This window comes from Leopardus geoffroyi, chromosome B2, assembly GCF_018350155.1.
Source record: "Leopardus geoffroyi isolate Oge1 chromosome B2, O.geoffroyi_Oge1_pat1.0, whole genome shotgun sequence".
Lineage (NCBI taxonomy): Eukaryota > Metazoa > Chordata > Mammalia > Carnivora > Felidae > Leopardus > Leopardus geoffroyi.
The window spans coordinates 150,622,658-150,638,166 of NC_059332.1; the positions used below are offsets into that span (position 1 = coordinate 150,622,658).

The window sequence follows — 15,509 nt, forward strand, 5'->3', positions numbered from 1 at the left end:
AGTAAAGGGGCCGGCTGTCAGCGCCAGCTTCTCGTCCGCAGCCCCGCTGCCTCTCCTCGTGCACCTGGAACGTTCCCTCCCGTGGGCCTTCAGGCCCACCTGTGTCTCGCCGGGCGTTTCGGGTCCTGTGTTATCCACACTCCGAGCAAGAGGAGGGCGAGGAGGGCCACACCACCCCAGCCTGCTGCCACAGGGCGGGTCTTCAATCCCCCTCGTGTTCCTGTGGCTTCTCACATGTTCCAAGCACGTCTGTGCAGGTCCCGGGGCTTGGCCTTGTCAGGAGCCCCTGGGCGGGCACCGCGGGTGGAGAAGCCAGGGCCGGCCGCTCACACGCCTTTCCAGGGTCAAGTCTGGGCTGTCGTGTGCCTGCCACGGCCGTGGGACCCGGGAAGGGGGGCAGGGTGCTGGGGGCGGGGATACGTCTGTCGGTGTCACGGGGACCCTGTTTTGGGGAGCCGGTGGGGGGGGCAGCAGCCATACACATTGGGGTCAGACTGAAGGGGAAGGTCTCGATTGTGGTGTTTGGGCTGAACAAAAAAAAGAAAGGAAGGAATTTGCGCCAGTCGCTGTCCATCCAAGCAAGAAGCAAGAATTCACATTTAAATCTCCGTAAGAATTTATTCCGGGGAAGAATTTATTCAGGATTGTCCCACTTCAAAATCAGCAGAGCATATGGGTCTTATGAAATCAGAACACTGTTTATTTTATAAGAGCTTTTGACGGAACTAATAAATGTCCAAATATTTTATTTCAGGGTTGAAAGAAACTCTCAACAGTTTCAGTACTTAGCCCCTTTTTAAAAATAAATATGTGTGAAGGGGAAAATACGTTCCTTCCTAAAAAATTCAGGAAAAGTATGAACGGGCCCAGAGTCAGAAGACCGCTGCTATCTTCTAAGTGGGATAAAAATACATTATTATTTTTTAAAATGGCAAATTAAAAGTGGCAGCCATTGACCCAAAATGCCATAAGAAAAATAAGAAGTAATTTCATTATTTTGAGCATAACGGATGTATCAGGTAGTTGAAGGACTCTTGGCTGTGTCCCCCCGTTACACGCATTCATGCTGTGATGTCCCCATGTTTGCGTCGATTCCCGGGGTCGTGAGTTCGAGCCTTCCCTGAGCTCATGTTACGGGCCGGCGGGGCTGGAGGTGAGCTGACGGTGTCTGCACCAGTCCTGACGTTCTGTTAACCAGGCGTTAACCAGGCAGAGAAGAGAGGACATTCTGGTAGGGAGACAAAAGTGTCAAAGGCACAGAAGAGATAGGAGCAGAGGGTCAGAGACCCCCCTGACCCTCACAGGGTCAGGACTGCAGTGTGGCCGGGCACACCCTGGAGACGGTGGGGGTGCTGGCTGTGTGGAGTGGACCCCCAGGATGGCTTCGCCTTCCCCCTGGCAAGTGAAGGTTGGGTTAGCCCTGCCAGTCAGCTGGCCCGCCACCCCACCCCGACCCCTGTGCCCACAGCTTCCCGCCAGGACGTGCTCGGACCTGGGGCCTCCCAGCTTCTGGCCTCCACCCAGCTTCTCGGGTGGGAGGCCGGACACCCTGTCGGGCAGCTAACAGCCTCCTGCAGCTTTTTCTCCAGTGAGCTCGCGTCTCTAGATGTGTTTCTACAAGATACAGAGAGGACTTCTGATATAAGAAGAAATACAGGGAACATGTTCCTGCGTAAGGAACACGTAAGAAACAGAAAGAGATGTTACAACACAATCAGCATTGGCCTTTTTCTTTGTTTTCCGGAGCACTTTGTATGTTAGGGATATTGATCTCTTGTCTGTGATTTAAGTTGCAACCGTTTTTCCAAGTTTGTTATTTTATCTTGTTTTTGCTTCTGATAGCTCTTACCTGTGCCAAAGCTGTCCCCCTGTTAACTTAATTACAGTGACAAAGGCCACCAGGTTAGAGAAGAATAAAGCCACGTGTTCTAATATTTGCGTGGTTTGACTTCTCACATTAAACTTACGACCCGTCTGGAACATCTAGAATATTGTCTAAGGGATGGATCCCATTTTCCGTTTTTCCACGTACCTCCCCAGTTAGTGACACCACTTAGTGAAACACATCTTTTCCCCGCTAATCTGAGATGCTTCCTTTATCATACAGCTGCCACACGCGGGTCCGGTTCTAGACTTGTCTCGGGTGCCCTGGACGCCCCCTCCCCCGGCTCAGGTGCACGGCCACAGCCTCGGGTGCAGGCTTCACAGCACACGGAGGGTCCCCAGGGACAGCCCCACCCCCGCTCCTTCTCTCCCCTCCCCCCCCCCCCCGGGGTTTTCCTTTCTGTTCTGACCTCTTGTTTTGCCAACGCAATTGTATAATCACATTACCAGCTCCAGAGAAAAACGTGATGGCATCTGTGGTATTTGGGGGTGTTTTGGGATGGGGGGAGTAAGGCAAGTTTATAAACTAACTTTGGAAAAGAGTGACTTCCTCACAGAGTTGACTCTTGCTGTCCAAGTACGTGGTCTGTCTTTATTTGCTTGAGTTGGGTTATGTCTTTCAGGAGAGTTTTATAGGTTTCTCCGTAAAGGATGTGGACATTTCTCATGAGGGTTATGGCTGGGTTTTCAGTTTGCTTTCCTCCTGCCATCGATGGGAACTTCCTCCCACGGTATCTTCTGACTCAGCTGTTCGTGTGCACGAGTGTGACTGATGTTTGCACGGATCCACGAGGCCCGCCACGTCTCTCACTGCCCCTGCGCAAAGTCGCGTCCTTTGCCTCTGGAGGGGCCGGTGCACGACCACACGTCACGTCCAGTGGAGTCAGTGTCCCGCCCGGATCTATGTCATCGCTTCCCTGTGTCCACCTGGGCTCCTGAGTAATGACTCGATACAGTGTGGCACAGGACCCTTGACCTTGGCTTCACGTTGGTGGCAAAGACCTGAGTGTTTAAGTAAGACGTTCACAAAGCCTCAACTAGTTACTATTTAGGAAAAGTTTGCTGACCCCAACTATAGATTAGAGATTTAGAAGACGTTTGGCCAGTGGCCATGGGAATGCCTTGTTTGAATCGTGATTTTTAAAGGCTGACAGGAAAAATAAGCCTGCCGGAGAGCTGGAGAAACGTCAGAGAACGCTGACGGCTTTGGGGGTGACAGTAAGGAATTACTGCTAGTTTTCCAAAATGTGGTGACGGTGACATTGTGAAGTTTTTGGAACAGTCACGTCCTTTTCAGACACACATCGAAACATTTGCAGACAAAGCAGATGGACACGAGGCCAGCTTCAACCGGCTGCGGGCGGAGGGCGGGTTTGTGCAAAGTAGACGGGCCCTGGGGAGTTGGGGGACAAGTTAAAAAAGAGATTCAAGAGCTCAGCATCACACCCCTTGCTCTAAATGCCCTCCTGATCAGGCATGATGACCCACATTGTATAAGGGATGCCTCTGAAGTTTAAAATTAATCCCGCTTTGGGGCGCCTGGGTGGTTTGGTCACTTAAGCGCCAACTTCGGCTCAGGTCATGATCTCACGGTCGGTGGGTTCGAGCCCCGCGTCTGGCTCTGTGCTGACAGCTCGGAGCCTGGAGCCTGCTTCAGATTCTGTGTCTCCCTCACTCTCTACCCCTCCCCGACTCTCTCTCTCTCTCTCTCTCTCTCAAAAATCAGGGCACCTGAGTGGCTCAGTCAGTTTTGAGTCCTGACTTCCACTCAGGTCATGATCTCACGGCTCATAGGTTTGAGCCCCGTGTCGGGCTCTGTGCTGGCGGCTCGGAGCCTGGAGCCTGTTTCGGATTCCGTGTCTCCCTCTCTCTCTGCCCCTCCCCCTGTCCATGCTCTTTCTCTCCCTCAAAAATAAATAAACATTAAAAAGTAAAATAAAATTAATCCTGCTTCTAGAGATAACAGGGATCAATTGGACATTATGAAACGTTTTAAAAATGAAAGAAGAGAAAAGTCTGGTTCCAGCCGAATACAAACCTGTATTTCAGGAGCCTAAGCTTGGATGCAGGGTGCACTCGATTCAGTACATCTGCCCCCGGCGTGCTTTGCGCGCTCGGTAGTCTGGCACAAAGCCCGCTCTGCGGCTGCATTCCGGTCTTGTTTCAAATTGTGCAGTGAACTGCATTTTTTGGAAGTCCTTCCTGCCTGGCTGTATTTGTGGGAGCTTCTAAACACAGAGCCACACTGATTCCCTCACATAGCAGACACCCCGTCCTGGTGCCCAGCTAACCTGGGGCCTAGGAAAACAATACTGTTTGTTAAGAGCTCCAGCATAAAAATCAAATACTGTATCAAATGTTGCCTGGAGTATGACTTTTACACTATTATTGTTGGACCCACTTAAGCGGAGCTAATTTAGTTCCGGGATAATTACACGGTATCCTTTCTTTCTTTCTTTCTTTCTTTCTTTCTTTCTTTCTTTCTTTCTTTCTTTCTTTCTTTTCTTTCTGCTTTGCAAGCATTCATAATTTTGCTTATTGTGTTTTTATAACAGAGGAGACAATTCTTCTGTCTTCCTTAACCTCTGTTAGCTTGAAAGGCCATGGAATTAACGTTTTCTTGTTGAAGAGAAAAAAGGATCTTGACGATGTTGGGGCTCATATGGGAAGTGGACGAAGATAGCGTTCTCGGCAGGTTTTCCTGTTTGGTTACTGAGGTAAATCTCTTTTTCTTCCAACTGTGCATCATCTTCCCCGTGCCTCTCAGAGTTTATGGCCCCGCGGAATCCCAGCAAGCGGTATTTGGGGATGTGTGCCCCCTGCTTACGTCACTCTTGGACGGGTGAGTTAAAATATCTCCAAGGTCAGCGATCACGGTTACAGGCAGATCTCATTCCTGCCACAGGATGAGTGTATCACGTTAGAGCCTGAGCATTTTATACAACGCAGAGCAACCCGTAGCCCTGTTGTTGATTAGTGGCCATGGGGGTGGGGGGGGCTGGGTGTGCCAGGAGAAGGACCAAGCGGGACTGAGGGAGGGCGTCCGTGAGCACACCTGCCTCGGGTCCTAAAGATGTTCTAGTCACGTGTGTGCGGGCTGACGGCCGTGAGCACCTGCTCTCGTGCTCTCTGGGATTCTTTGTGCATTTTAGAGTTTTCAGGAGGTCTGTGAAGCACGTTAACTGTACATTGAGGGACTCACCAGCCCTTCGACAAGGAGCCTCTGGCCCCGGGTCCCACCTTCGGAGTTGCTGTGTCTTCAGCAACGAGTGGAGCCAGGTTTGTGTAGCTGACACAGAACGCCAGGACTTCCTACTTCAGGGTGCCTGGAGGAACCCCAGTTTGTAGGCGGAGGCTGCGTGCAGTGTCCTGAGGAAGGCGTGTTTGTGTTTGCCCAGCAAAGGCTGCCACACGGCCAACGTCGGCGGCACGGAAGCTGTAACGACAGGGCTGTCTCCGCCCGCGGCGCTCTAGCATCCAAACCCACGGCGGGGGCCCGAGAGGGGGCCAGGTCCTCACGGGAGAGCCACGTGTCTCTCGTGGCACACGCCCGCGGGGCCCACCCTGCACTATGACAGCTTCTGCTACAGCTCTTCCCCCGGAAGAGCTGAATGTGGGGGCTCTTATATCCTCCCCCAAAAGTTCTTCCACTGGGAGCCACGGGAGAGCTCTGTTTTCTTTTAAGCAGGCCTCTCTTTAGTAAGCAGGTTCCAGAAATAGAAAAGGCGTGGTGGTTGCACAATCGTCCCCAGAGCTGCCTTTCCATTTTAAATGCGAAACAGATGGCCTTGTTAAGTCCTGGGAGGCTTTCTTCAAGAGGCTTCCTTCCTCTCCACGTCCCTAAAGGGTTCGAAAGGTCCCCATCAGGGCTCTCGTGTCTGCTTGTATGCACACGCCTGTCCTCGGGGCAGGTGCAGGGAGGCTTTTGTTACCGAAAACGCCGGGTGGTAGGCCTCCTGGGTCCCTGCTAAAGGCAGCAGCCAGTCAGAACACTCTGCAAGGTCCTGTGATCGAAGCAACAGCCTCTGTGAGTTTGGCTTGCTGGGGATACTTCAGGCTGTCCACCGATTAAAGGTCGATCAGTTAAATCAGCGTCTCTGAGGTGGGCCCTGAGCCACCTCCGAGGTGCACGGTCTCACCTCCCCCGTGACGTGACGGGGGTCAGGGCTTAGCATTCCACCCCTGGAGGTCTGGGACACCTGTACCCGCACAGGCCCGCCTATAAATCCCTATCATTTACCTATTTATATCATATCCTATACATTTACATCTATTTCAAATACTGTTTCCATGTTCCCATCTTTCCGTTGTTTCCGGCTGAAGAAACAGCTGGAAGGAAATGTAGAGGGCCAGCCACCGTCCGTGTCCCCTGGGACGTGACCCGTCTGTGGGGTGTGGGGGGCCGCTTGCCTGTCAGAAACGCTGTGGCACACACCGGCTGACCGTGGGTGTGGAAACACCCAGCCCCTTGAACTAACAAAGCACAAGAATATGCCACGATCGTTAAGCACGGTGCTGTCAGCAATGCCCCGGGTCATGTGCGTGATGGGGAGATATCGTAGGACGGCCCAGGAGAGCGTGCAGACCTCTGAGTCATTCCACGTGCATCAGAAGCCCCAGCTGACCGGGCTGCACGGAAGGTGGACGGGGACAACGAGGGGTCTCGCTCAGGCTGGAATCCCCGCGCGCACCTTGAGCGCAGGGCGCCAGCAGCGGGCGCCTGGAGGAAGCACGGAGTCACCGAGGAGAAGCAGGCGCCGATGAGATCCGTGCTGTGTGTGTGGACGTGACTGTGGTTGAATCCAGTGCTGTGAACCGCACGGCTGCAGGGATTGTGCACACAAGAGCTGCAGTTCTAGGAAAGCCTGGCTCGTAAGGGCTGGAGAAACGGACTGCAGAGCAAAGCGTGTGGCATTGTCCATCCAAGTCAACATTTTTCTTAGAATCCAGTCAGGGCAGGAGACGCGCTGCGCGCTTTCCGGCACTCAAATCCGTGTTGGGTTTTAGGTACAACGTTTGCATCATGGCTTACGGACAGACAGGATGTGGCAAGAGTTACACCATGCTGGGCCCACAGTCCACGGGGGAGCCCGTCCCGCCGTGGGCACCGCACAGCGAACTGGGAGTGCTGCCCAGGGCTGCCGGAGAGCTCTTCAGGTACCTGGGGGGCAGCGAGCAGGGGACCAGAGCAGCGGGGTGGCGGGACGGGAGGGTGCGGAGACCACACCCGGTGCTCCTCCCAGGACCCACGACAAACCACGCAGGTTCAAACACGCCACGCCTCGGTACCACGGACGCTAGAAATTCTTAAGGCACATTTATGTCGAAACGCTTCGTTAAGAGAAAACTGCTGGAAGGAGATCCCTAGCTAGACAGCTTCCCTGGCCAGGAGAGGGCCGCGCACGGAGTTTTTTCTGTTCTAGAATGGGAAGGGGACCGAGGGAAACCTCCGTTGTCCTTTCCTCGCCTCCTGGCCCTGGAAAGAGTAGACACATCTGGTTTACTTCTTTGGAGCCACAGGGAGCTGGGCACATTGGGGACGCTCCTGTCCCGTGAACACGTCCCCACAAGGGACCCGCTGCATATTATGGTTTTACCAACACAATTACTCTTGGAAACAGATAGCAGCAGGCCGTCCTCCACAGCCCAAGTTACCAGGCAATTCTGGAACAAAGCTGTGGTCCCACACTTCACCCCTTTGGCCCAGACACCAGCCCTCCCTGCCTTCAGGGAGCCGCCCTGCGAGATACACTTTCTTGGGGTGTCTAGGTGGCTCGTTCAGTAAGCATCCGACTTCAGGTCAGGATCTTGAGGTCTGTGAGTTCGAGCCCCACGTCGGGCTCTGTGCCGGCAGCTCGGAGCCCGGAGCCTGCTTCCGATTCTGTCTCTCCTCTCTCTGCCCCTCCCCTGTTCACACTCTGTTTCTCTCTGTCTCCCTCTCAAAAATGAATAAACACAAAAAAGAATTTTAAAGAAAGACACACCTCCTCACGTTTGCACCCCACTGACTGCAGCCGTATGCACTGAGTTCCCGTGAAGACGCGGCTCCTTGCCCTGAGATTTGGTGTTTGTCCCTGTGTCCCCTTGCCTGGCCCTTCTGTGTCTTAAAATCAGAGCCAAAGACATAAGAACTCCCACACAGGCTAATAGTTTGGTGCCTCTTCAAACCGATATTCTTTAAGTATTTGTGCACACAGACACATTCATTTATTAAGTTTACTGACTACCTGTCAGCACAGGTGAGGTTGTGCTGTGTAACAACCATTCTAGAAACCTCAGTGGCCACGAGGCCAGTGAGGGGGCCTGCCCCTCCTGAGGGTGTGCGTTGTCAGAGATGGGGGAGGAGGGCCCGTGGCCAGCCCTGGCCTCCCCCCCCCCACCCCGGGGAGGAGCACATCAGTCCCCAGGGTGGGTGGGGGGCTTGTGGACAGCGGCCCAGCCTGCCCACCGCAGGTCACAGAGACCTCCATGTGGGGACACTGAATTTCAAGAGGCTAGAACCCCAGCGGGTGTCATGGGCGTCCTCAGCGGAGCCAGGCCAGGGCTGGCCCGAGAGCCAATGGCTTCTCCCCCAGGGAAGCCTCCCCGGGCAGCAGCCCATGGCTCTCCCAGCTGTCACGTGGAAGGAGGGACACGGCAGGGACCTGGGAATCAGGGAGAGGACCTGCAGCGGCCGGTCCAGCCTCTGTGCCCCTCACTGGAGCCTCCGGACCCCGGGCGTTGATCTTGGGGGATGTTTTCGTGAACCTTTCACCCTAAAGAATCTTGGTCTCGGACGGCCGAGGTGACCAAGGGCGGCCCTGCCATTGTAAACAGGATGACGGCCACCTGGGGACCCTCTCGGGCCCTCCTGAGCCCGGGGCTCCCACCGCGTCCTGCCCGGGTGATCTCAGCCGATCGGCAGACGTCGGGAGGGTTTTCTGGCCGCCGAGCCGAGGGCACGAGGGATTCACAGGGTGAGCGTGGTGACTTTCCGCCCTCAGAAAGTCCAGAGTGAAAGCAGCCTGACGGTGACGATCCAGCAGCACGTGCGGAGGGAGGAGGGGAGGGGAGGGGAGGGGAGGGGAGGGGACGCCCGCCCTGCCTCAGTGCCCCCCTTTGGAACCTCGCGGGGCCTCGCACACCTGTGTGTAAGACGCATCACACTGTGCTGTAACTGGAACACGCGTACTTGCCGGCCACACACCAGCTTCTCCGAGGCAAAGACCGAACCGCCTTTCGGCACTGTTGGCAGAAGCCAGCGAACTGAGGGACAAAAGAATCAATCGAGGACCTAATTTCCCGGAAGAAGAACCTCACTTGAGCTCTCCCTGTATTGTGTGGATGAGAGACCTCTAATCCGGGTTTTGTGACAGCCAGAGACACGGCCTGTCACCCGGGGCAGGGAACCACGCCGAGGTCACATTTGTGATTTTCTGACGTGAGGAGGGGACGCGGCGGCCCCCACCCAGCGGTGTCTCCGGCTGGAGGGTCACTCTGCTCGAGTGCCCCGGGGAGACCCCAGCACCAAGAGTAATCCCAATCCGAGGTCTGTGCCAGGAATTCTCTTCCCGGGAGGATTTATTTTTCTCTCATTTTACCTTTTTTCATTTTCGTGACCGTGTCACCGGGAGACAATAATTGCTCATTTTATTCTTGGCTCCCTCGTGGCTCCTAAGGAAACCCCTGAGCCGGCAGTGCCTGGATTAGACACACCCAGACTGCATTTTCCTGAAGTGCCAGGCCGCCCACACGGGCTCCAGCCCGGGGCCAGGACTCCCTTACGGACAGGAAGGCATCCTAGCCAGAGTGAAATGGGCCTTAACTGTGTGCGTGTCGGGGAAGCCGTGACCCCCACAAGACACGGGGGGCCTCAGTGGTGAGGGGCTGTGCGGGTGGCCACTCTCCCCCTGGGTGGGGTCGTGGGTCTGTCTCCAGGCGTGTGGACGAGGTGAGCCCGGGTTCCGGAACAGTGCTGGAAATCCTCTGGGCTCCTGTGCGGGGATGAGACTCGGGGCGGGAGGGCTTTCCCAGTCGAGGCCACGAGTTCTCTGTGCCTCTTCTCCTCGTGGGCTTGGGATCCTAAGGGTACTGAGGGCCAGAATCGTTGATTTAGATACAACTCAGATAAAATCGCTGTTCCCAAGGCCGGTACTTACCCTACAATGTAAAGAGAACATTCCAGTCTTCCTGCGTGCTTGTGCTGTTAGTAAGATGCTGCCCTAATGCCGAGTGTTGTCACCTCCTTCTGAAAGCCATTCTTCCACAGGTTTCTCCAAGGGGTTACCCAAGTCCCTTGTGTCCCCCCCATCCCCAGGCTTATCTCAGAAAACCCGTCAAGGAGCCTGAAGGTTGACGTGTCCATAGTGGAAGTTTATAATAACGACATTTTTGACCTTCTGGCCAAAGACGGTCGCACAGCAGCGCCTGGGCCCAAGCGTGAGGCGCTGACCGCCCAGGAGGCAAAGCAGGAGGTCTGTCTGCTGACCCGAGAGTGAGTATTCCGCGTGGCCCTTCAGCCGCTGCCCCTCACGGGACCCCAAGCAGAGCTGGCCACGCCTCCCTGACAGGCCCTTCATCCCGGGGACCACACGGTGCTTTTGTGCTTAGGATGTGTTCCACATTTTTCAATTCGCCTTAGAATTTATCTTTTTTAAATGACAATTAAAACAGACAAGTCCGTTAACCTTTTAAAATATCTTGATGAAAATTTGATAGAACATGTTCTATTCCCGAAGAGGGAACGAGCTCGGAGAAACGGTCTTGCCCACCGTCCCTCGGTCAAGTACAGACGCCCTCATTCCACTTGCACGCACCAATAATTAATCACCTTGTAAGAAAGGACGTCCCCTTGTGTTGATTAAGTATGCTCCTAAAGCTCCTAAATATGCTCCTGAATCCACGTCTGGGGGGTGGGGGGAGGCTGGGTCCCCTTGGTGATGAGGGTTAGGGCAGTGAGCCTGGGGTCCCAGAGTTAGTAAGTGAAGGGTCTGCAGCTGTTTCCAGTGTCTGAAAAAACCTACAGGAAATGATGCCTTTGGCCACAAATTTGCACAAAGTAAGCAGAACTTTCAGCTTTTGTCTGATAGACTGAACAAAATCGCTCCTGCTGATGGGAACCTCTGCTTAGGTGTTAGTCACTAACTAGAACAGGGAAACAGACTCTTCCTGGAGTCCGTGGGGGCGTAATAAATAAAGGAATGCCTGATGTTCAAAAGGTTGAGAACCTCCACTTGGGCCCCCCCAGACGGTTGAATATTTCAGAGTAAAGCAATTCACAATAAGTAAGCCGGGCGTCAGAAAAGGAGAACGTCTGATTTGCTACGCCTTATTTTGTCTCAGCTGTGCTCCAGACCGCTCTCACAGTGGGCATGCTTGGTTTACGTGGGCCGAGGGTGGAGGGCGTCCCTCGCGTTGCTGGGGGCCAGCTCCCCATCACCCCCCCCCCCCCCCCCCCCCGCCAGGCCCGTCCACAGTGCCGCGGAGTTCATGGCGCTCGCTGCTGGGAGCCTGCAGCTCAGGGCGGAGCTGGCCACCTCAGTGCACGCCAACTCTTCCAGATCCCACCTGATAATAACGGCGACTCTGACCACAGCCCCCGCCCGTGGCAGCCCCGGTAAGTGGCCCTGCGCGCCTGGTCCGGGCACGGAATGAAATCCACGTGAAAGGAAAGGAGCCCGTGCACGTGCGGGCTCTGAGGCATCATCGCACGGGCCCCGGCTGGGAGTGGTGAACACATCTGCAGGCTCTGGAACCAGGCTGGGGGGAAAGGGGATGGGGGGTGGGGGGGGGGGTCTTCGTTAACCAGGAGCGGGCGTGTTTGCATCTGGGCACGCGGTGCACACGTCACCTGTGAGACCGCAGATGCGATGTGGGCTTAGAAGGTCGCAAACCCGAGTTGCCAGGGTCTGTGTCTCGGTGAGGACGAGGACCAGGGCCGCGCACACGGGCCGCCCACACGACCCTCCCAGCACCGGGGCGCTGCCCGGCCATCAGGCCCCGAGGCTGGGAAGGACGGAGCCCGAGGAGCCTGACTTCTGCCAGCTCACGGAGCCAGAGCTCACCCGCAGAGGACGGCTGGGGCAGGGCCCAACTTCACACGGCGGTGACACCGACGCCCGGTGCCAGCGGGTCAACGCTCACTCTGCCTGCAGGCCGGTGTGGGCGGCCCGCTCCCGCCCGTGACCGCCCTGCGCCCCCGAGCTCGGCCTGACTGGTCCCAGGAGGGGCTCGCCCGCAGGGAGGGGACATCTGTCCGGGAGCCCACGGTCGGTCTCCACATGTGGAAACGCAGCGGAGACCAGGGTGGCTTTCGTGTTCGTTTTTGTCCCATTCTGTGTATTTTTAATGTTTTCCACGGTGAGCATACACTACTTAGGTTTTTAAAAACTCTCTTGAAGAAGCCGTCTTGGGAATAGCACGCCGATGAGGTGGACACACGCCCCAGAGGGAGGCACGGGTCTGTCGGGATTTCTCAGGAGGATTCGGAGACAAACGGTGGGGCTCACAGGCTTTTCGGACTGGGTTTTAATCACTGTCGTGACCGAACGTTTCCAACAATGTCACTCTGTTCGTGGGACGAGGTGGGCACGAGCCCCAGCTTCCGCAGCGGCGGCCTCCCTCCGGAAGCCCCTACCCGCCGCAGCCCTGCCCGCCTGCAGGGGGAGTGAGTTCCTCTCCAGAGGGTGGTGCTCCGGGCAGAAGTCCGGCTCCACAGCGCCACTGAGGGAGGCTTCGTGGACCCCCCTCCTAGGTGTGCGTCACCCCCGCGCAGCTGAGCAGCAGGCCAACGGGCCACGGCCCGAGGGGAGCGGGCGGAGCGCGTCGCGGGGCAGAGCCTGGCCTGGGGCCCTGGGGGCCCAGCGACCCGCGGAGCAGGTGCACGCCAAGCTTCAGCTCGTGGACCTGGCAGGCAGCGAGTGTGTGGGTGAGCGCAGGGCAGGCGCCTCTCTGGGGCCAGCGGGACGCGCGGGCCGTGGGTGCCGGGCACTGTTCCCTTCTGCTGTCTTCTCTCCCGTCCCGCCGTGGGCGCGGTCTCACCACCGCCCCCAGACGTGAGAACCCCCAAGCCGTGCTGTTCTCCGCGGCTCTTGCCCACCTGTTCCTGGTGAGGCGCACTGGGGGTCTCCCCGGCCGGTGTGCCCCCCACGCAGCGCACGCGCCCTGAGACGTCCCGGTTTTGCCCTTCCTGGCTCGTTCCAGGACATTGTTAAAGACTTTGTCGCACATCCTAACTGCGTGGCCGGGTCTTTGCACTTGCCCAGGTGTGTCTGGAGTGACAGGATCGGCCCTGAGGGAGACATCGTTCATCAACAGGAGCCTGGCGGCCCTCGCGGATGTCCTGGGGGCCCTGGCGGAGCGTCGAGGCCACGTCCCGTACCGGAACAGTAGGCTTACCCACTTTCTCCAGGACGTTCTCGGTAAGGGAACTCCCCCAGGACGCGACCCGGGGCTGGTGTCCTACCGCCCTGTCCCCTGCCCCGGGCACACCCGCTCCCCCTGGACATGTCCCCCCGGGGACTTCCTGGCTCCCCGGGTCACTGTCGACCCTCCCACAGCATTTCTCGGTCTTTCCTCGGCTCCCTGTTCCCCCTGGTCTTTGCTGTTCCTTCAGTGCTGCTCAGCCTTCCCCGTCGTCCGAAAAGCGAGGCAGCTTCTGCGGGGACCTGGGTGCTGGGGCTCGGGGAGAGTGCCCCGCCCTGCAAGGCCGACCCCTCGGCCCGCGCCCCCAGCAGGAGGGACTCGGCCCCGCCACCGCTGGGGGCCAGGCCCGCGTCCCTGCCAGGCCCACGTCCCTGCCGTCCCCACGCGGCCTCAAGTCGTGTAGAGACGCCGTCTTTCCTCGGGGTCCTTTCCACCTGCTGCTCCGTCCTGTCATAAAGGTGGTGACGCGAAGCTGCTGGTGATCCTGTGCGTGTCCCCCTGCCAGAAGCACGTGGCCGAGACGCTGCGGTGCCTGGGGTTTGGGGCCCGGGCGAGGCAAGTCCAGCGCGGCCAAACCAGAGGGGGCAGTCCCGCCCCCCGAAAACCCAGGTGACGGCGAAGCGGAGGCCGGGTTGCACGTGGCAATGGGCTCCCCCCCCCCCCCCAAAACGAGTTTCCTGTTGTCACTTGACGACGTCCGTGCCCGAAAATGAGCTCATTTGTTCCGGACTTCCTTCCGCCTGTTTTCAAGGAAACGGCCACACACGCCGACCCGTCAAGGCGGCAGAGACTCCCAGGCGGATGCGGGCGTGTCCGAGGCGCCCCTCGGGGTTGGGGGACTTGGGACGCTCTCGGGGACAAGCACGGGGAGCCACGCTGTGTGCGGCCGGAGGGGGGGTGCGCAGACCCGGCAAGGCCCCGGGATTGGAGCGCCGAGTCTGGGACCACGGCCGCGTGGCCGGGACGGATTCCTCCGTCCCCAAAGCCCCTCCCGTCACCTGCGAGCCGCCGCACAGCAGCCCTCGGGGCGCGGCCGTCTCGCTCCTCCTCCTGACGGCCTGCCCGCAGGCCGACGTCCCAGAGCCGGGCGTGACGCGTGACGCGGCCTCGGCTCCGGGCGGTGCGGCCGCGGGCAGCGGGCTGACTGACGCACAAGCGCGCATGTCACCGCGTCGGCACGGCGGCGGCTGGAAACCGTGCCGAGACGCAGCGCAGGCGTGGCCAGGCCGACGCACCAACCACGCGTGGGTCTGCGTTCGCGCCCGTGCGGCTCAGACGCAGCTTCCGGAGTCACGGTGGCGCCTGGGTCCGGAGCGCAAACGGCCTCGCTGTGAGGAGACTGCGCTCAGGCCTCGGCCCGAGGCACGGGGGCGGCGGGAGAGCGCGGTCCCCGGCGACGGGGCGCAGACAGACGGTCCCGCGCCCTGCGTGTGTCCGCCCGGACGGGCGCGTTCTTCCCCGCAGCCCCGCGTCCCGTGCCCGCCGCCCCGGACGCCCCTGGGGGCCGGGGACTCCGGCCTCTCAAGGCTGCGGCGGTGGAGGCCCGGCTGTGGGGGCGTCACGGCACCGGGGCCCGACCGCGCAGTGACAGGTGCGCACGGCCCGGACGCGCCCTCAGGGGCTCTGTGGGCACTTGGCCGTGGCCGCCCGAGCCCCCAGGTTCTCAGCCGTCGCCGTTCCGTGTCGGCGGTGATGACGCAAACCTCCGGTCTCTGACGCGGTGGCGTATTTGGCCGAGTCAGAAAACGCTTCATCTGCGGACAAAGAGGAACCGAGCCTGGCGTCACTGTGGGGGCGCCAGAGAACGGCCCGGGGCTCGGGGCCTCGTGAATCCCCGACCTGCCCCTGCCCCCCCGTGCGGCTCTGGGGGCTGCACACAGCATGGCCTGGCTGTGTCTCCGTCACCCCACAGGGCCCGGTGTCTCCCCAAGCTGGGGGCCCAGGGGCGTAGGAGGGGTGCGTGGAGGGGGGGCGGCCTGCAGCCAGCCCATGGCTCCATCGGCGGCAGCCACTTGCCCTGACACTCGTGGGGCACTGTCCCCACCGGGCCCTGGGGCCTTCACCGCCCCCCCCCCCCACTCCCACGGCCACACGCTGGAAGCCCACCCACGGGGACACTACAGTCAACCCAACAAACCCCCCCCTCCCCCCCCTGCCCAAGACTCCAGAAGCAGGATGGGAATCAGTCCTGCCCTAGCCTGCCCTCCCCCAGGACCCCTGAC

The 15,509-nt window shown here is 58.5% G+C and overlaps 1 protein-coding gene across 1 annotated transcript in view; it reads left to right on the forward strand.

Moving 5' to 3' along the window:
- Nucleotides 1–14,016, forward strand: part of KIF25 (kinesin family member 25) — a 45,326-nt gene extending 31,310 nt beyond the window's left edge. The window contains exons 9-15 of the mRNA XM_045500305.1: nucleotides 4,652–4,726; nucleotides 6,892–7,041; nucleotides 10,181–10,357; nucleotides 11,328–11,479; nucleotides 12,617–12,790; nucleotides 13,128–13,283; nucleotides 13,746–14,016. Coding sequence (XP_045356261.1) covers nucleotides 4,652–4,726; nucleotides 6,892–7,041; nucleotides 10,181–10,357; nucleotides 11,328–11,479; nucleotides 12,617–12,790; nucleotides 13,128–13,283; nucleotides 13,746–13,900 — 1,039 coding nt within the window. The 3' untranslated portion in view covers nucleotides 13,901–14,016. The remainder of the gene's footprint in view (nucleotides 1–4,651; nucleotides 4,727–6,891; nucleotides 7,042–10,180; nucleotides 10,358–11,327; nucleotides 11,480–12,616; nucleotides 12,791–13,127; nucleotides 13,284–13,745) is intronic.
- The last annotated feature ends 1,493 nt before the right edge of the window (nucleotides 14,017–15,509 follow it).